We start from the raw sequence: 20,333 nt of genomic DNA, 5'->3' as shown, positions 1-20,333 counted from the left end.
AACTAACAGAGAGCCTCGCTCCTTCATTTTACAACAATAACAAAGTGAATCTGCCTCATTATAACAATTAACATGTTACTGTTAAGATACAATACAAAGCAATAAATTTGTTGAACTTGGCTGAACAGAGTCTCAAGTTTATATAGAAATTAATGTCAAAAAACTTAAAGTGGAATGATGTGACAGGCTAAAGCAAGGGTAAAGGAAGCAGGTAATGTGGTTGAGTCAGCTATATTTTCAACCCTCAGGACTGTTGAAGCGTGCAAAACATCACTATGAAACAAATAATACATTTCCATCCGGATTAGTTAAGTTCAAGTACAGCATCAGAATCAGGTTTAACATCACTGGAATAGGTCGTGAAATTTGTTGTTTTGCGCCAGCAGTACATTGCAATACATAATAATATTTTTAAAAACTATGAATTAAAATAAGAGGAATAAAGTAAGTAATGCAAAAAGAGAGGGGAAAAAATGGGGGAAAAGGTGAGGTCGTGTTCATGGGTTCAATGTCCATTCAGAAACCTGATGGCAGAGGGGAAAGAGGTGTTCCTGAATCACTGAGTGTGTGTCTTCGGGCTCCATTCAACTATATACATATATACTGCTAAACAAAACAATGTTCCTCAGGGATCGTTCGTTCATTAAGTGTTGCGTCGTATGACCAGGGTGATCATGGTCATTCCATGACCATGATTGTTCTTGGCAAATTTTTGCAGAGAAGTGGTTTGCCATCACCTTCTTCTGAGCAGTGTCAAGATGGGTGACTCCAATCGTTATCAATACTCTTCAGACTACTGGGGTCAGAGTTCGTGCAACCAGGACTTTGTGATATACACCATCACGACCATCCACCACCTGCTCCCGTGGCTTCACCTGACCCTGACTCGGGGGGCTAAGCTGGTGCTACACCTTGCCCACGGGTGACCTGCCAGCGGAAGGATGGAGCACCCCTACACCTCCTTTTGTAGAAACTTATCTCCACCCTGGCACCCAAAGTGGAGATACTTCTGGGAACATTAGGTACAACACAGCACATATATCACATACAGGCCATAAAACAATATAAACACAATAATATTAATAGATGATGAAAAATTCCTGTTCATGTACAAGTTGACATAAAGTGCATACATAGCATATAGTTAAATGTGCAACAATATTGATTATAGTGTCATTAGCATGAATGTGTACTGGGGGAGGGTAACAGGGTGTTCAGGAAAACAACTGCATGAAATTATCATTCAACAATCTAGATCTTCAATCTGTAAGTCAGAAAATAACTGAACTTAGTTTCTTTTTTTAAATGGACACTTGTACTGGACTTGTCTGTGTCCAGGACAAAGAAACGGCCAGCAAACATCATTGAGGACACTACCCACCTTGCAGACTGCCTTTTCCAAAAGGTCCCCTTTAGAACCCACTATACCACTATTGAACCAGCTCTTGACACCATTTTGAAAGTTTCTTCCTCCGGGCAGTTAATTTGATCAAGCATTCAAGTTATCCACTCTCACACTGCTCTATCTATTATCCCCATCACCGCACTGAACTGTAAACACATAACAAAGCTATTATCTCAAACACTTCCCTGCACTGTAAATACTTTAAACCACTTTTTATAATGCTGGTTACATTGCAAATACATGCTGGTATTATGTATCCATGCACATTTTATTCCATTAACCTTTACATGTATTTTCTGTGTAACTCTTTATAATTATTGACTATTGTTGTTTTCTTGCACGTCACGCCCTGCCCAACACACCACAGCAGTCCTGATGAAGGGTTTTAGCCCAAAACGTCGACTGTTTAAGGCTGATTTATACTTGTGCGTCAAATGTACGCCGTAAGTACTGCATACTCTACACCGTACCCTACGCCATAGGGTGACGTGCACCTCCCCAAAAATGTAACTCACGCGTCGCGGCAATGCAGACCGCAACAACTGCGATTGGTCCGTTTGGTAGCATCGCATTTCCTCATACGCATTTCCGGCTGCTTTTCTCCGCCATGTCTGTACACTGATGCGAAATAAATGGTTGGAAGCAATGAACCAAATCGTCAAATCTACCTGCCGACATCCGAAAATATTTGAAATGCATTTCCTCGTCCATGTCTCTCACGAAGTAACACAACACAGTGGCATAGAAATCCCACCGCCAGCTAGCATTTTGGTGGTGAATTGCAGAGTGACGCAGACACAACTACGCATGCTCGCTATGGCGTAGGGCTACGTAAAAGTATAAATCAGGCCTACGGCATAGGCTACAGCATAGCACATATGCACAAGTATAAATCAGCCTTTACTCCTTTCCGTAGATGCTGCCTGGCCTGCTGAGTTCCTCCAGCATCTTGTGTATGTTGCCCCACAGTAAATTCCTAACACATATAAATGTAAATGGTGAATAAAGTTGATCCTGATACTAAGTTCCAAAAAGGAATTTAATAAGATGATTGCAGAGATTGTTGTAATTAAAAAGCCAATGCAAGACTTCATTAGTTAATGATGGAAATTGCAACTTCACTCATCCCTTCTGTAGTAAATATACTATCAGCCTTGCTCTTGATGGATCACAAATGAATTTTTTTACCACGTTTTCATGGATGAAGCTGTATGTACATAAATACTTAATGGAAGCAGAAAAAACATGCAGATGACTCTTTTCAGAACATAAATCAAAGATTATTCTACCTAAACCAAAACTCTATCTCCCTTCAGAACTAGTCAAAGTAATATGACAGTTATATACTGCATTTATGGTGAAGGGTTGAAAGCATCCCTTTCAGGAGGGTAACTAAAACCGCATCACAACACCAGCCTATCAGCCATCAAAAGAAAAACCATCAAGGACATATCTGCATAAAGGTGCCTGAAAAAGGCCAGGAATACCACAAAGATTCACACCCACCCGACTCGTCCCACTTCCATCAGGGAAAAGGCTATGTAGCATCCACGCCAGGACCACCAAACTCAAAAAAAGTTACTTACCCCAAGCCTTCAGACTAATCAACACCCTCACTCCACCACCCCTACGTACCATAAGACCACAGGATCAGAATTAGGCCAGTTGGCTCATCAAGTCTGCAACACCATTCAATCATGACTGATCTGTTATCCCTGTCAACCCTATTCTCCTGCTTTCGCCCCATGACCTCTGACACCCTGACTAATCAAGAACCTATCAACCTTTGCTTTAAATACCATCAACTAGTGTAACTTTACTTACATACAATCAGTTGATGTATACAACTGTTACTTGTGCATTGTGTTTTATAGGATTGTTTTTATACTTATTGTGTTTCTTAAATTGTTTTGTTTTGTTTATGCTTAATTTTTATGCTGCATTGGAGTAACAATCGTTTTGCTTTCCTTTACACATCTATAATGAAGGATGACAATAAGCAATCTAGAATTGAGAATAAACAATCTTGAATCTCATAAAGAAATCAAAACTTGGCTTTAGCATTTATTAAAAAGTAATATGAGTGAAATTATGACTCAGCTTATGCAGCTTGAAATTTATGTTGACTGTGACAGAGACAGTACTGGGAATGAAAGGGTTAACATACGAGGAGCACGTGATGGCTCTGGGCCTGTACTTGCTGCAGTTCAGAAGAATGAGGGGGGAAATCTCATTGAAACCTATTGAATATTGAAAGATCTAGATGTGGAGAGGATGTTTCCTATAATGGGGGAGTCTAGGACCAGAGAGCACAGCCTCAGACTAGAAGGACATCCCTTTAGAACAGAGGTGAGGAGGTATTTCTTTTAGCCAGGGGACATTGCCACAGATGGCTCTGGAAGCCAAGTCACTAGGTATATTCAAAGTGGAGGCTGATGAGGTTTCTTGGTTAGTAAGAGGTCAAAGGTTAAGGGGAAAGCAAGAAAACAGTGTTGAGAGAGAAAATAAATCAGCTATGATGGAATGACAGAACAGACTCAACGGGCTGAATGCCTAATTCTGCTCCTATGTTTTATGCTCATAGATTAGAAAGTAGCCATTTTCCATTCACCAGGAAAAATCCTTATCTGTGATCTGCACTGCAGGATACTGAGCCAATGAATATTTAAAGTTTTTTTTGAACTGCTATAAAATAGAACAGAAACGCTTACTTGCCACATAAAGTGCTGCTGAGTTTTAAATGACAAACCAAGCCACAAATACTTTGTAGAAACGTTCTGACCTTACAAAAGTCAAGCTGATTGTAAATTTGATAAATATTTATGCAAGGTCAGCTTTGTGCTCATTATAAACTTAATTAACCTGCTGCAATATGGTTTTGAATATGCAGAAAAACATGTTTATTTTCCTTCCATCTCCTGTTAGAATTTTTCAAAATGATTGGCTGCCATTATAATGAGATCACTCTTGCTAGATGTCAAAGGTCCTCCCACAATAACACCAACTGACAGTATAAAGCAGTGTCCACTTGTGGATATCCTAGCAATAAGTATTACAAGGAAAAGGCTGTTCAGTATCCCTCATGTGGGGGTCCTCTCCCACTTTCTCTTAACCAACCCCCCCCCCACCATCCTCATGTCCTGCCCATCACTTTCATCTGGTTACCCATCTCCTTTTTCTTTATTCCATGGTCCACTCTCCTCTCCAATCAGATTACTCCTTGCTTCAGCCCTTTGCCTCTTCCACCTATCACTTCCTAGCTTCTCACATCATTCCCTTTCAACCCCCCTTTCCCTACCTACCTACCTTCCCCCCTCACAGCCTGCATCTTCTCTCCCTCTACCTCCTTATTCTGGCTTCTGTTCCCCCTTCCTTTCCAGTCCTGATGAAGGGTTTCACCCCAAACCATCAACTGTTTACTCATTTCTATAAATGCTCCCTGACCTGCTGGGTTCCTCCAGCATTTTGTGTGTGTTGAGCTGGTACCTGGGGATGTTCTTAGTGCTATTTTCCAAGTGATCTATGTTTCAGGCCAAGACCCTTCACCAGCCCTGATGAAGGGCCTCGGCCCACACTGTCCACTGTCCATTCCCCTCCATAGGTGCTGCCTGACTTGCTGAATTGCTCCATCATTTCCTGTGTGTTGCTTCAGATTTCAAGCATCTGTGGAATCTCTTGTGTACTCACCATAAAATCCAGGCCATTACCTCTCTGAGAGTTTTCCTCCCCCTGCCCCACACCTACCTTTGACAAAAGTGTGAATAAGACCATAAAGCTATAAGATAAAGGAGCAGAATTATGCCATTTGGCCCATCAAGTTCTGCTCTACCATTTCACCATGGCTGATCCATTTCCCTCTCAGCTCCAATCTCCTACCTTCTTCCTGTATTGCTTCATGCCCTGACCAATCAAGAATTTATCAATCAACCTCTGCCTTAAATGACTTGGCTTCCACAGCTGACTGTGGGAACAAATTCTACAGATTCACTTCTCCCTGGCTAAAGAAATTCCTCCTGATCTCTGTTCTAAATGGACGTCCCTCTATTCTGAGGCTGTGTCTTCTAGTCTTAGACTCTCTCACCATAGAAAACATTCTCTCCACATCCACTCTATCTAAACCTTTCAACATTCAACAGGTTTCAATGACATTTCCTCCACATTCTTCTAAATTCTAGTGAATACAGACATAGAGCTATCAAACATTCCTCATATGACAAGCCTTTCAATCCTGAATCATTCTCATGAACCTCCTTTGAACCCTCTCCAATGGCAGCACATCCTTTTTTTAGATAAGGGGCCCAAAACTGCTCACAATACTCTGTGAGGCCTCACCAGTGCCTTACAAATCCTCAATATTACATCCTTGCTTTTATATTCTAGTCCTCCTCAAATGAATGCTGACTTCGCAATTGCCTTCCTCACCAGTGACTAAACCTGCAAATTAACCTTTAGGGAATCCTGCACGAGGACTCGCAAGTCCCTTTGCACATCAGATTTTTGAATCTTCTCTCCGCTTAGAAAGTCGTCTACACTTTTATTTCTTCTACCAAAGTGCATGACCATATACTTCTCAACACTGTGTTGCACCTGCCACTTCTTCGTCCATTTTCCTAATCCGTCTAAGTCCTTCTGTAGCCTCTCTGCTTTCTCAAAACTACTTGGCCCACCACTTTTCTTCATATCATCTGCCAACTCGGCTGCAAACCCATCAATTCTATCATGCAACATACATCAAAGTTGCTGGTGAACGCAGCAGGCCAAGCAGCATCTCTAGGAAGAGGTGCAGTCGACGTTTCAGGCCGAGACCCTTCGTCAGGACTAACTGAAGGAAGAGTGAGTAACGGATTTGAAAGCTGGAGGGGGAGGGGGAGATGCAAAATGATCGGAGAAGACAGGAGGGGGAGGGATAGAGCCGAGAGCTGGACAGGTGATAGGCAAAAGGGGATATGAGAGGATCATGGGACAGGAGGTCCGGGAAGAAAGACAAGGAAGGAGGGGTTGACCCAGAGGATGGGCAAGAGGTATATTCAGAGGGACAGACGGAGAAAAAGGAGAGTGAGAGAAAGAATGTGTGCATAAAAATGAGCAACAGATGGGGTACGAGGGGGAGGTGGGTGCTTAGCGGAAGTTAGAGAAGTCAATGTTCATGCCATCAGGTTGGAGGCTACCCAGACGGAATATAAGGTGTTGTTCCTCCAACCTGAGTGTGGCTTCATCTTTACAGTAGAGGAGGTTGTGGATAGACATGTCAGAATGGGAATGGGATGTGGAATTAAAATGTGTGGCCACTGGGAGATCCTGCTTTCTCTGGCGGACAGAGCGTAGATGTTCAGCAAAGCGGTCTCCCAGTCTGCGTCGGGTCTCACCAATATATAAAAGGCCACATCGGGAGCACCGGACGCAGTATATCACCCCAGTCGACTCACAGGTGAAGTGTCGCCTCACCTGGAAGGACTGTTTGGGGCCCTGAATGGTGGTAAGGGATGAAGTGTAAGGGCATGTGTAGCACTTGTTCCGCTTACACGGATAAGTGCCAGGAGGGAGATCAGTGGGGAGGGATGGGGGGGACGAATGGACAAGAGAGTTGTGTAGGGAGCGATCATGCAATTCATTGACATACAAAGTAAAAAAAAGCAGTCCCAACACAGATCCCTGTGGAACACCACTAGTCACTAGCAGCAAAGGCTCCCTTTATTCCCACTCTTTGTCTCCTGCCACTCAGACAATGCTCTACCCAGGCTAGAATCTTTCCTGTAATACCATGGGCTCGTAGCTTGTTAAGCAGCTTTATGTCTGGCACCTTGTCAAAGACCTTCTGAAAATCCAAGTACACAACATCTCCTTTGTCTAGCCTGCTTGTTATTTCTTCAAAGAATTCCAACAGATTTGTTAGGCAAGACTTTCCCTTAAGGAAACCATGCCTACTTTGGCCTATTTTCCCATGTGTGCCTCCAAGTATCCTGAAACCATATTCTTAACAATCAACTCCAACATTTTCCAAACCACTGAGATCCAGCTAACTCGCCTATAATTTTCTCTCTTCTGCTTCTTTCCCTTCTTCAAGCGTGGGGTGACATTTGCAATTTTCCAGTCCTCCGGAACCATGTCAGAACCCAGTAATTGTTCAAAGATCATTACTAATGCCTCCACAATCTCTTCAGCTATCTTTTTTAGAACCCTGGGGTGTAGACAATCTGGTCCAGCAGAAAACAAAATGAGATTTTGCAAAATGGTATTTATCATTAAACAGAGAAATCAAACAGAAAAACATATTGTCAGAGTTCTTGGGAATTGCCTATGTAATAAAATTGTCTTTGATGTTGATTATCCTTCTCAAAATAAGCAAAATATATTCATTTGTTACTCACCAAGCGGTTTTCATCAAAGACTTCAAACAGCAGTCTGTGATTTTGGGGGTTGACCTGCAAGTTATACAATAATATTACCGCTGGATAATATCACAAACCTGACAACATCTGCTGACAAGAAGAACACAAATCTTTACATTGTGTAGATTTCAATGGCACAGGATAATGAAATCTTCAGCAGCTGAGACTTCTAGTTGATTTCTGATATTTAGCCTCTACTAGTTTCAACAAAATTGAATCTTAGAGAAATGGAGAAAAACGCTGCTGAATAATGTGCCTTCAGCACAGATGACCAAGGATAACTCTCAACCCCTTGTTTTCTCCTTACAAACCTTCCCTGTAACCTGTCACCTCATTATAGGAAGAATGTGGAAGCTTTAGAGAGGGTGCAGAGCAGATCTACATGGTTGGAGGAGCATCACCTTATATTCTCTCTGAGTAGCCTCTAACCTGATGGCATAAACGTCAATTTCTGAACATCAATTTTTCTAACTTCTGGTAATGTCTCCACCTTCTGTCATCCTCTCTTTTTTCCATTCCCTATTTTGGTTATGCTCACACCCGTTCTCCTCGCCTGTCCATCACCTCTCTCTGGCTCCCTTCTTCCTTCCCCTTCTGCAATAGTCCACCGTCCCCACCTATTTCAGCATCTACAGAACCTTTTGTGTTTTAGATTTACCTGGATTAGAGAACAGTCATATGAGGAAAGATCAAGTAAACTAGGGCTTTTTTCCCTTCAGAGCAAAGGAGTGTGAGAGGCAACTTAATAGAGGTGTATAAAATTATGAGAGGCATGAATAGAGTGGACCTGTTTCCCAAGGTGGTAATGGCAAATGCTAGAGATACCTAGTATTTACAATGAGTGGAGGAAAGTTGAGAGACATTGTGTTTACACAGAAAGTGATAGGTAGCTGGAATGCACTGCCAGGGGTGACAGTCTCTTGAATAGGCATATGGATGAAATAAAAATGGAGTGTTATGAGTTGTGTAGGAGGGAAGGGTTAGATTGACTGTGGAGTAGGTTAAAAGATCAGTACCACATTCTAGGCCTTAGAGCCTGTACTGTGCTCTAATATTCTATAGTTCCAGATAAATTCCAGTTTTCAAGGTGAAAACAATCTTGGTCAGGATCCCTTGGTTAACGATAGGGATCCATGGCATAAAATACACTGATCTATGGGAAAATTGATTATTCCAGCTTCCAAGAGTGTGTCAGAAAAACCTGCACTATTTCAGGTGACTTATTAATAAAAATTAGTATGCAAACACAAAGAAATCTGCAGATGCTGGAATTTTAAGCAACACATATAAAAGTTGCTGGTGAACGCAGCAACTCCCCCTCGTACCCCATCCATTATTTATTTAAATACGCACATTCTTTTTCTCTCTCCTTTTTCTCCCTCTGTCCCTCTCACTTTACCCCTTGCCCATCCTCTGGGCTTCTCCCCTCCCCCTTTTCTTTCTCCCTAGGCCTCCTGTCCCATGATCATCTCATATCCCTTTTGCCAATCAACTGTCCAGCTCTTGGCTCCATCCCTCCCCCTCCTGTCTTCTCCTGTCATATCAGATCTCTCCCTCCCCCTCCCACTTTCGTACCTCTTACTAGCTCTTCTTTCAGTTAGTCCTGATGAAGGGTCTCGGCCCGAAACGTTGACTGTATCTCTTCTTAGAGATGCTGCCTGGCCTGCTGCGTTCACCAGCAACTTTTATGTGTGTTGAATAAAAATAAGTACTTAATTTCTGGTGCCCAGAAAGGAATGCGAGCCAAAATAGACACTTCTCACTTTTTACTCAAAAATCCATGAATGAAGCAAGACAGGTCATGATTTAGCAAGTGACACAGGAAGGCATTCAAATCAAATCTGAACTTAAAAGATGTCCCATGTTTTATTTTTTGCTTTGCACTCCACCCTAGTGGCAGTGGTGAGGAGCTACGGTCAAGAGAAAAAAAAATTCAGTATAATCTTTTCCTTCTATTTGTGTGAGCATCACAACAACATTCAGGTAATTTATACAAAATGTTAGGGGATCTCAACAGGTCAGACAGCATTTATGGAAATGAACAAACAGTCAACATTTCAGGCCAAGACCCTCCTTTGGACTGAAATGGAAGGAGGAAGACGCCAGAATAATCGGAATCAGAATCGGGTTTAATATTGGCGGGAGGAGAGAGAGCAGCGCGCCGCGCGTGCACAGCCCTCCGGTGAAAAATGATATTGTATCCATTAAATAGGGGCTGTGGACAATTCTGATTTGATGGAGACAGATGTGAAAGCACAGAGGAACATTTGGAGAGATTTCTGAAACGCCAGTTCGCTGCTGTTGTTACTGCGCGATCGGGAATCTTCCGGAGGAAAGGCCTCAAAATCCCCGGCTTTGCCTGCTGTTGGCGACCGAGATTGAGGCCGAATCGTTCGGACAGAGATGGCACTCAGTACTCGGTGTTGGAGAGCTGGGGGTCGGAGGCTCGAAGTTTTCGGATGACTCAGATTCGGACTGTGGTCGGGCATGACAGGGAGAGTTTTTCTTCCTTCTCCCATCTGCGTGAGATGTGGGACATTTGAGGGACTTTATACTTTTTACTGTGCTGATGGACTTCGTCATCAAGTTATGGTATTGTTGCACTGTTGTAACTATATGTTATAATTATGTGGTTTTGTTAGTTTTTTCAGTCTTGGTCTGTCTTGTGTTTTGTGATATCACACCAGAGGAAATACTGTATCATTTCTTAATACATACATTACTAAATGACAATAAAAGAGGACTGCGTGTCTTTGTAATCTAATCTAATCTAATCACCAGCATATGTTGTGAAATTTTTTGTTATGCGGCAGCAGTATACCAGCTGGTGGCACAATGGCATCAGCGCCGGACTTCAGAGCGAAGGCTCCCAAGTTCGAATCCAAGTCGGGCCACCCCCCCCGAGCACGCTTTCCATCTGTGCCAGGTTGAGCGTCGAGCTAGCCACTCGGCCTCGTTAAAAAAGAAAGGGTCGAGTCAGTGAGGTTCATATCGTGACCCGGTTAATCCAAAAGGAGACCAATCCTGACACTACGTGCCAGACAAGAATGGCCGACTCTCTGGTGCAACACGCTAAAAAAAAAAAGCAGTACAATGCAATACATAATAATAAACACTGGGAATTAGTTAAATTAAGTAGTTAGTGCAGGTAGTGAGATAATGTTCATGGGTTCAATGTCCATTCAGAAATCAGATGGTAGAGGGGAAGAAGCTGTTCCTGAATCATTGTATATGTGCCATCAGGCCGCTGATGGTATAAACAGGTGGAAGGAGGGGAAGAAGGATAGCAGGTCATTGGGACAGGTAAAAGGCTGGAGAGGAAGAACTGACAGGAAAGGAGAGTGGACCAAAGGAGAAAGGAAAGGAGAAGGGGTACCAGGAGGAGGTGATAGGCAGTTGAGCAGAGGAGGTAAGAGGCCAGAGTGGGGAAAAGAAGAAGAGGGGAGGGGGAGGGATTTTTTTCTAAACAAGGAAAAGTCAATATTCATGCCATCAGTTTGGAGACTACCCAGATGGAATATAAGGTGCTGTTCCTCCACCCTGAGGGTGGCCTTATTGTGGCACAAGAGGAGGCCATGGACTGACGTGTCAGAACGGGAATGGGAATCAGGATTAAAACATATGCCCACTGAGAAGTTCCGCTTTTGGCAGATGGAGCAAAGGTGTTCGATGAAACAGTCATCCAATTTATGATGGGTTTCACCAATGTAGAGGAGGCCTCATCAGCAGCACCATACACAACAGATGACCCAAGCAAATCCGCCACTGAAGTGTTGCCTCACCTGGAAGGGCTATTTGAGGCCCTTTATGGACCTGAGGGAGGACGTGAATGGGCAGGGGTAGCACTTTCACCACATGCAGGGATAAGTGCCGAGAGGGAAACTGGTGGGGAGGGATGAATGGACAAGGGAATCATGGAGGGAGCGACAGCTCTGATAGGAAAAGTATCATCTGGGAACAGATGTGGCAGAGATGAAGGAATTGAGAAAAGAGGATAGCACTGTTTTTTTTACAGGGGACGGATGGGAAGAGGTATAATCAAGATAGTTGTGGGAATTAGAAGGCTCGAGAGATGGAGACAGAGAGATTGAGAAGGGGGAGGGAGGGATCAGAGATGGAAAAACTGAATTTAAGGGCAGGGTGAAGGTTAAAGGCAAAGTTGATGAAATTGATGAGCTCAGAATGGGTACATGAAGCTGCACCAATGCAGTCGTCAATGTAGCAGAGGAAGAGTTGGGATCATTACAGGGGAAGGCATGGAACATGAGCTGTTCTACATAGCCAATGAAAAGGCAGGCATATCTGGGGCCCATGTGGGTGCCCAGGCTACTCCTTGAGTCTGGAGAAAGTGGGAGGAGCCAAAGGAAAAATTGTTCAGGGTGAGGACCAGTTCTGCAAGACAGACGGTGGTGATGATGGAAGGGAACTAGATGGTTCTTTTATGGAGAAAGAAACGGAGAGCTTTAAGGCCTTCTTGGTGGAGTAAAGAGGAATATTGGGACTGAAAACCCATGGTGAAAATGAGGCGATCAGGACCAGGGAATTGAAAGTTACTGAGGAGATCGAGAGCATGAGAAGTGTCGCAGGTATAGGTGGGAAGAGAGTGAACCAGGGGAGGTAGAATGGAATCAAGGTACAAGGACAACAGTTCAACGGGGCAGGAGCGGGCAGAGACAATGCCTGTCCACCGACAGGTTTGTGGAGCTTGGGTAGGTGGTAGAAGTGAGCAGTGTGGGGTAAGGGAACCATTAGATTGGTGGCAGTGAATGGGCGTTCTCCAGAGTTGATGAGGTCACTGATGGTGTCGGAGACAGTTTTCTGATGGTCTGGAGTGGCGTCCTCTTCGAGTGGTAGGTACGAGAGCTGCCCCTTGGCCTCAGCAAGGTAGAGGTCAGTCCGCCAGACAATAACAGCACCCACTTTGTATGCTGTTTTGATGGTAAGGTTTGGATTGGTACGGATAGAGTTAAGGGCAATGCATTCAGAGGGGGTAAGGTTTGAGGAGGAGAGGGGTGTGCTTGACAAGGTGTTTGATGTTTCATTGGCAATTTGAAAAGAAAAGATCCAGAGTGGGGTGTCCAGGAAGTGGAGGAGGGTTGGAGATGGGAGAAGTAGTTTTCACTGCATGTATCTTGCCAGTATTATCAACTAAACAGCTGACTTTCTGCTACCCACTTATCCACCTCCCTAAGTTTCCTTTATTTGTCTCCCCTTTATTAACCTGCCTTAACCGTATCCATGCTCCTTTAACCCATTGAATTTAATTCATTTGATTTTTACTACAAGTTACACCAATTAATTTTTCAACATGTATACTTATGCTGAAGTACTTCTCTTTCGCTTTAAAAATTAATTTAATATATTTCCTGAACTTTTAGCTTACAATTCTGATAAGTCTAGAATTTCAACATATGTATTTACTGATACACTGCATGCCTAACATAGTGTGGTTTTGGTTTTCATTTCAGGGAACATTTTCAAAATGCAAAACTAATCCTTAACTAACATTGTTAACTAACAATGAAGGCTTGAAGCATATAATCATATTAATCCTCAGCCATGCAAGTGGAATTTGTAAATTAATGCATAGCGCATAACCCCCACCATCCAGGTCATGCTCTCTTCTCACTACTGCAATCAGAAGAAATAAGTGAAGCTGTAGCAAAGTCAGTCATATTTCGCAAGAGGTGTGATGCATTTTTCGTAGCTTTGGTTTCCGTGGTCTGCTTCAAAGATGACTTGCCACCAACAAAAGAAATAGTTGGTGATCTGCTGTCTCTGCTAGTTATTCAAAAGTCGGGGCAATCCAATGGCTCACAGAAAGATCAGTACTTTACCAGTACTCTTTCACCGTTTGATGAAGCAGTTGATCGAAATCCTGTTGTTCGTTCCATTGGTCTTAGGCTGTTGTTAAAGTACAGTTTTGCTGATATTAAGGACTACCTGCAGTGCTGTCTGTCTGAAGTTCAAAAAACAAATCTTGGTCAAGAAAATGAGACTGAACTCTGTGCACTGTTTCTGAATTGTCTGAAGGATTCTATGTATGAAAACTCCCAGTTGTGCACAGTGCAAGAAGAGAGTGCGGACCTGGCTTAAGAGGGAGAATTCCTTCAGATGCACATTCAGCCCAAGTGTAAAAATACAACAACAGAAACCTTACAGTTTGTTGCCAGAATTCACCTCTGTTTTGATGCTGATTCCCAACTTCTTTGTGCAAAACAAGACACATTGGCTGAGGATTCAAAATATGTATGTGCAAAAGAAACTTCAATGCAAAGGATTAACTGTATGATTCTCAATGGAGGAAATGATTGGTTCAAGATTTACCTTGTGCGAAAGCTGTTCTGTTTGAATGGAATTGATTTTGTCCAAGGCTTTTAAGGGATGACCAATTTTCACGGAGCTTTCACAAGGAAATTGTTCAGGAGAAGACGGAGATGCTGGTCTTTTCAGAGACTTAAGCTTATTGAGAGTTCGCTGATCTTCCATTATCTGTTCATCTGTTAACAAGTAATTTAACTGCGCAGCTGCAGGTTTTCGTCTTTTGTCTGTAATTGGAACAGGGTCATTAGGTCTGCTCCTTAGTTTCCTAGTCACTATTGGCTTTACCTCCATAGAATCTCCTGTGAGTTCCATTGTTAGCCTCTCATTCTCAATCATCTTTTTCTTTTCTTCTAACTCAATCTTTTTATCTTCAAATTCCTTCACTGCTGCTTTCTTCTCTTTAATATAATTCCTTTCCACTTGTTCTGTCTCCAGTTGCAGAAAAAGCTCTGCATTTCGTATTCTTTCCTTGTATTGTTGACCTAGTTTCTTCATCCTTTCCTGATACTCCAGCAAAGTGCATTCCTGTAACTGCAGTAGCTGTCTTTTGAGAGATGTCAATTTCTCCTGGTACACCTGCTCTTTTACTTCCAGATAGTCTTCATCATCCTGCTTATTGGCAATATCTGTCTCACTTGCATCTTCTGTATCTTCATCCGAGTCGTGGCCACGGATATTGCGTTCATCCTCATCGTCGACGCTGTCTAGCTCCTCCTCGTCGTTGTAATAGTCGACAATGGGTGAGAGGAGAGGCGCGGACATCTTCCCCACCCAGCTGCCCTCCTTTGTTGACACACCTAGTGCCTTGATGGTGTGCCAATCCAACTGGATTTTCCTGAGCCATTCCTGTCCCAGCAACCGTGGTCCTCCATTTTTCAGTACATAGAGGTTCAGCTGCTGTGTTTTGTCTCCGTAGGTCACTGTCACTTTAATTTTGCCTTCAGGATGCACTTTCTGCCCTGTGTAAGCTTTTAAGTAGGAGTTTCGTTCGTTTCAGAGGTATGTGCACAGAGATCACTGTTAAAGCTGAGCCTGTGTCCAACTCCATTTTCAGTCTCACACCTGCCACTTGTGGAGTGATCCTTATTACTCTTCGATCATCTGTCTCTTTCACACTGTGAATTTGCAGACAAGACTATCCACTCTTGTCTGAGTCGTTTTCATCAGAATTGCTTTCTTTCATTTTGTGCACATTGTTGTATTTTCCTTTCTGTGGTTTCTTGTTCCTTTGTATTTTGTCCTTTTTCTGCTATTTACTGGCTTTGCATACTCTGCCAATGTGGCCCTGTTTGCCACAGTTTCTGCATTCTTTATCTTTAAACCAACAATCAATAGGGTCATGTGACCTTTTCCCACAATGGTAACATTTCTTTCCTTCATTTCTGTTCAGTGACATTTTCTTTGTGGCATATTCCAGAGATTTTTGTTGCATCTCGAAAGCACCTCGTGCGGCTGTTTCTAATGATATTGCAATGTTCAGCGTCTCTTCCCGAAGGTAATATCTTTTTCACACAGGAGCTACTTTTGTGTTGTTTCACAGTGCATGCCACACACTAACCTATCCCTCAATGCGTCCGATAGACCAGCTCCAAATTGACCAATGTTCTGATAATTTGCGCAATTTAGCACAATATTCAGAAATGCTGTCATTTTTGCTCTGATTCCGTTTATGGAATTTAACTCTTTCAGCAATGACCAGCGGTTTGGGGTTTAAGTGCTGCTGGAGGGTGTCTACTATTTGCTTGAACGTTTTGTCAGCTGGCTTTTCAGGGGTTAACAAGCTCTGTAGCAGGCCGTATGTTTTTGCTCCCGTAATACTAAGTACACGCTGGCTTTCTTTTCACCATTAACATCGTTTGCATCATAATATAAATCCACTCTTTCCATGTAAGGCTACGTCCACACTAGACCGGATAAATCAGTAACCGAAGCTTTTTCTCTTCATTTTGACCCTCCGTCCACACTGAAACGGCGTTTTCCTCCCCCGAAAACGCAGCTTTTCTAAAACGCTCTCCAGAGTGTTTAAATCTGAAAATGCCGGTTGGGCGTTGTAGTGTGAACAGGGTAGCCGGAGGTTTTAAAAAACTGTCGTCCCTTTCATCAGTGAAGGGACTATGGCTATAGGAAATGTTTCCAGGGTGACCCCTCTGTGGGAGTGGGGAAGATGTTGGTGGGGCCACCCCGGGGTCTGTGTGTCCGTATGTGTAGCTATTGTAGTGGCTGTGAGGCTGGTATTGTGGTGGTGAAAAGTACTTGGGGGGGGAGCCATCATTGCAAATCCCTCTGCAACAGAGTTAGTCAGTTTTTCAATGTTCGTCGTCAGCCGGGTCATACTGTCCGTGAACTCCCTGTCGGTTGCCTCCGTACGCTCCAGTATTTGTTTTTTCAGTTTTAAGTCCTCCTGCGCGAGAGCCAACAGCTGTCCGTCATTTGGCAATTTCTTTTTAAGTTTTCCTAGTCTGTAACTAGACAAACGCACACCAAGTATACCGTTTCCTCTTCGCTTGTTTTCTGTAGATGTGTCCTGCGCATGCCCAGTAGGAGGAGATTCGCCCAAATACCCGCTTTAATGAGGACGGAGGAATTTTCAAAAACGCCTGGTGTGGACACCTATCGTTTTTACGCGAAACTGGCGTTTTCAAAATTATCCAGTTTAGTGTGGACGTAGCCTAAATTGCCCAGTCTTCAATGCCACAATCAAATGCTGTAATGGTTCCAATCAACGCCATCCTTGTTATGTTAATTTAGTTCCGTCCTTGTCTTTTTTTTTGACTCACGTGACCTTTTTGCTAGCGCCACGAGTGCACTCCATCTAGATGTGTGTGTCGCTCCTTTTTATCTCCCTTCTGAGGCAGTCAGACCCTCAGCCCCTGGGGTCAGCGCCGGCTGTGGTCTTGGCTGGACGTTCTGCGGCTCCGACTGTGTCTCTTGGTTTCCCGACCCCGGCTGTGCTCCTTCTTCCTTTCAGACTCGCGGCCTCCTTCTCTCGCTCCTTGTCTTGTTCCTTGCACTCTTCTTCCGAGTGTCGTTATCAATTAAAACATGGCCTTCCGATATGATGTAGGTTCATTAACCTCGTCGCCAATTTGTTGTGTATGTGGCCAGGTTACACAACAAAGCTATAAATAAAAACACTGGAGACGGGAGCTAAGTTAACAGGTTCTTTACTGACTGGAACTGAACTGAACACACACGTACAGATCAATAACACGCCTAATAGCGCATGTTCAATACATGCCTAATAGCGCATGCAACGACGTGTCCCTACAACATAAAGTAGTCCCATATTATACAGTAGCTATACAGTACAATGACGAAGGTACAGGAGCCTCAGGGCTCACACCACCAGGTTCAGGAACAGTTATTATGCCTCAACCATCAGGCTGTTGATCCACAGGGGATAACTTCACTCAACTTCACTTGCCCCATCACTGAAATGCTCTCACAGCCCGTGGACTCACTTTCAAGGACTCTTCATAATCATGTTCTCAATATTTATTGCTTATTTATTTTTTATTATTATTATTATTTCTTTCTTTCTGCACAGTTTTGTTGTCTTTTGCACAATGGTTGAATGCCTAGTTGGTGCGATCTTTCATTGACTTAATAATGGTTATTATTCCATTATGAATTTACTGAGCATGCTTACAAGAAAATGAATTTCAGGGTTGCATATGGTGACATCTATGTATTTGATAATAAATTTACTGTGAATGATGTTACTGGGAGAAATGGTGCTAAAACTACCCGACAAATTTCAGGAAGAGCTCAAACTCCACCTTCTATGACTAATTGGCCCAGTAGAAGGGCAATGAGGAGATACTGAAACATCAATCGTACTGAAGGCTGAGGTCAGAACATTAGGAATTAGAAAGAGTCAAACATGGGACCATCAGCTTGTGATCACTCTGAAACATTCTAATATCATCTAATATTTAATCAAGTCCATTCAAACTTGTCATTGTGTGTTTTCAAATTGCTCAACAAAATGCTGCCATTGTAACAATAACAGAGCATAACTTCTAAACTAAGACCATAAGACATAGGAGCAGAATTAGGCCATTCAGCCCATCAAGACTGCTCTGCCATTCTATCATGGTTGATTTATTATCCCTCGCAACCCCATTCTTCTGTCTTGTCCTTGTAACATTTGATACCCTTATTCATCAAGAACTTATCAACCTCTGCTTTAAATATTCCAAATGACTTGGCCTCCACAGCTGCCTTGTGCAATAAATTCCACAGATTTACCACCCCCAGTTAAAGAAATAACTCCTCCTGTTCTAAAGGAATGTCCTCATATTCTGAAGCTGTGCCCTCGGGTCCTAGACCACCCCCTCGGTAATTAAACAATGTGTATTGTGTTTATAGGAAGGAAGAGAAAGCTTGTGTAGAGGAGATTTATTAGGATGCTGCCTGTCCTATAGGGGTGTCTACATGGATGGGTACAAGGTAATAAGGGGCACTGATCGAGTGGACAGTCAAAGACTTAATCCCAAAGTGGAAATGGCTAATACAAGGGTGGATAACTTTAAGGTATTGTGAGTAAAATATAGGGGTAATGCCAGAGGCAGGGGCTTTGTTTACAGAGCACCCTGCCAGGGTTGATGAAGGAAAATACATTAGGGACATTTAAGAAAATCTTAAATAGGCACATGGATGAAAGAAAAATGGGAGGGAAGGATTGGGTTTATCTTTGAGTAGGTTAAAGGGTCAGCACAACATCATGGGCGAAGGGCCTGTACAATACTGTATTATTCTATGTTCAAAGTTGACACTTTATTGATTTTACTCATCGTGAAATATGCTTTATCTATTATAATGTGGACACTGATGCAAAGATCAAACTTTTTTTAATGCAAAGAATAATCTTTCATCATCCTGATGAGGGGTTTTGGCCGGAAACGACAACTCTTTATTCCTGTCCATTGATGCTACCTGACCTGCTGAGTTCCTCCAGCATTATATTTGTGTTACTGTAGAGATCAGTATCCATTTCCTGGACATAATCACTGGGATTTCATATATCCAAGTTGCCTGGAATGAGAAGTTCCTTTTCCAAAAGGATATTAGTGATATATATAGTATAGGATATATAGGATATTAGTAGTCATAGTCATAGTCATACTTTATTGATCCCTGTAACGAAAACCAATTTCCCTCGGGATCAATAAAGAATAACTATGACTACTATATTTGAATTTTTGCAAGTAAATTCACTTTGTCTGTGTCACTAACCTTTATGTTTATAATTTGAGAACTACAATGTAACCACTATACTAATGTCAAACGACTGAGTCAGTCATATATATAATTTCACTCAGGTGCTTAATTATCACTTACCCTGAAAAGAAATTCTTCGTTCCATTTTGGATTCAATGACTGCAAAAAAAAAACAAGACTAAGTTTTACTTTTGCAATTGAAGAAAGACACATTCAGGTGGCAACATAGCCAGAACAGGTAACCTTTAAAACACAGCTATCTGCAGAATAAATTATTTAAGCTAACCAACTAACTGCAGTCATCAAAAAGCAAACTTCCACTTGACATAGGCATTGAGCTTTCCTCCCGCTTCCCCCACCATCCCCATGATAGCCAATGCCATTGTTTAACATGCGGTCTTGAAATGGTAATCAAAAATAAATGGATAGGTGATAGTATTTTGCAGAAAAGATGACAGTGATTTCAAAATGGCAATAGGAGAAAACAAAGACCAAATATGATAATAGATGCATCCTTCCATTTAATATGACATAGAAAATATTTTTAAAATTCTTTGAGTCCTGACGAAGGGTCTCGGCCCGAAACGTCGACTGTACCTCTTCCTATAGATGCTGCCTGGCCTGCATTTTTTTGTGTGCGTTGCTTGAAATTCCAGCATCCCATTCGCAGATTTCTTCGTGTTTGCATATTTATAACCATAATTCTTTCCTCCATAGAGAGAGTTAAGTGCACCAGGTTCCTGGGAATTCACATCATGGATGATGTCACCTGGTCCCTTAATATCGCCTCCCTGAACACGAAGGCACAGCAGTGCCTCCACTTCCTAAGAAGATTGAGGCAAGAAAAGCTTCCCTCACCCCCATCTTAACTGCGTTTTACAGGAGTACCACTGAGAGCATCCTGACAAGTTGCGTCTCCGTCTGGTTCGGGAGCATTTGAGCACCGGACCAGAAGTCCCTCAGAGAGGATCATAGGGATTTCCCTATAATCT

The 20,333-nt window shown here is 42.7% G+C and overlaps 1 protein-coding gene across 6 annotated transcripts in view; it reads right to left on the bottom strand.

Annotated features, from left to right (window-relative positions):
- Positions 1–20,333, bottom strand: part of nedd4l (NEDD4 like E3 ubiquitin protein ligase) — a 466,571-nt gene that overhangs the window by 269,997 nt on the left and 176,241 nt on the right. For all 6 annotated transcript variants that reach the window (XM_063042682.1, XM_063042686.1, XM_063042690.1 and 3 more), the window contains 2 exons: positions 19,462–19,500; positions 7,774–7,827 (listed from right to left, as the gene is read on the bottom strand). In XM_063042682.1, the coding sequence (XP_062898752.1) occupies positions 7,774–7,827; positions 19,462–19,500 (93 nt within the window). The remainder of the gene's footprint in view (positions 1–7,773; positions 7,828–19,461; positions 19,501–20,333) is intronic.

This window comes from Mobula hypostoma, chromosome 3, assembly GCF_963921235.1.
Source record: "Mobula hypostoma chromosome 3, sMobHyp1.1, whole genome shotgun sequence".
Classification (NCBI taxonomy): Eukaryota; Metazoa; Chordata; class Chondrichthyes; order Myliobatiformes; family Myliobatidae; genus Mobula; species Mobula hypostoma.
Note: the sequence above shows the minus strand (reverse complement) of the source record. Positions and strands in the feature narration are given on the sequence as shown.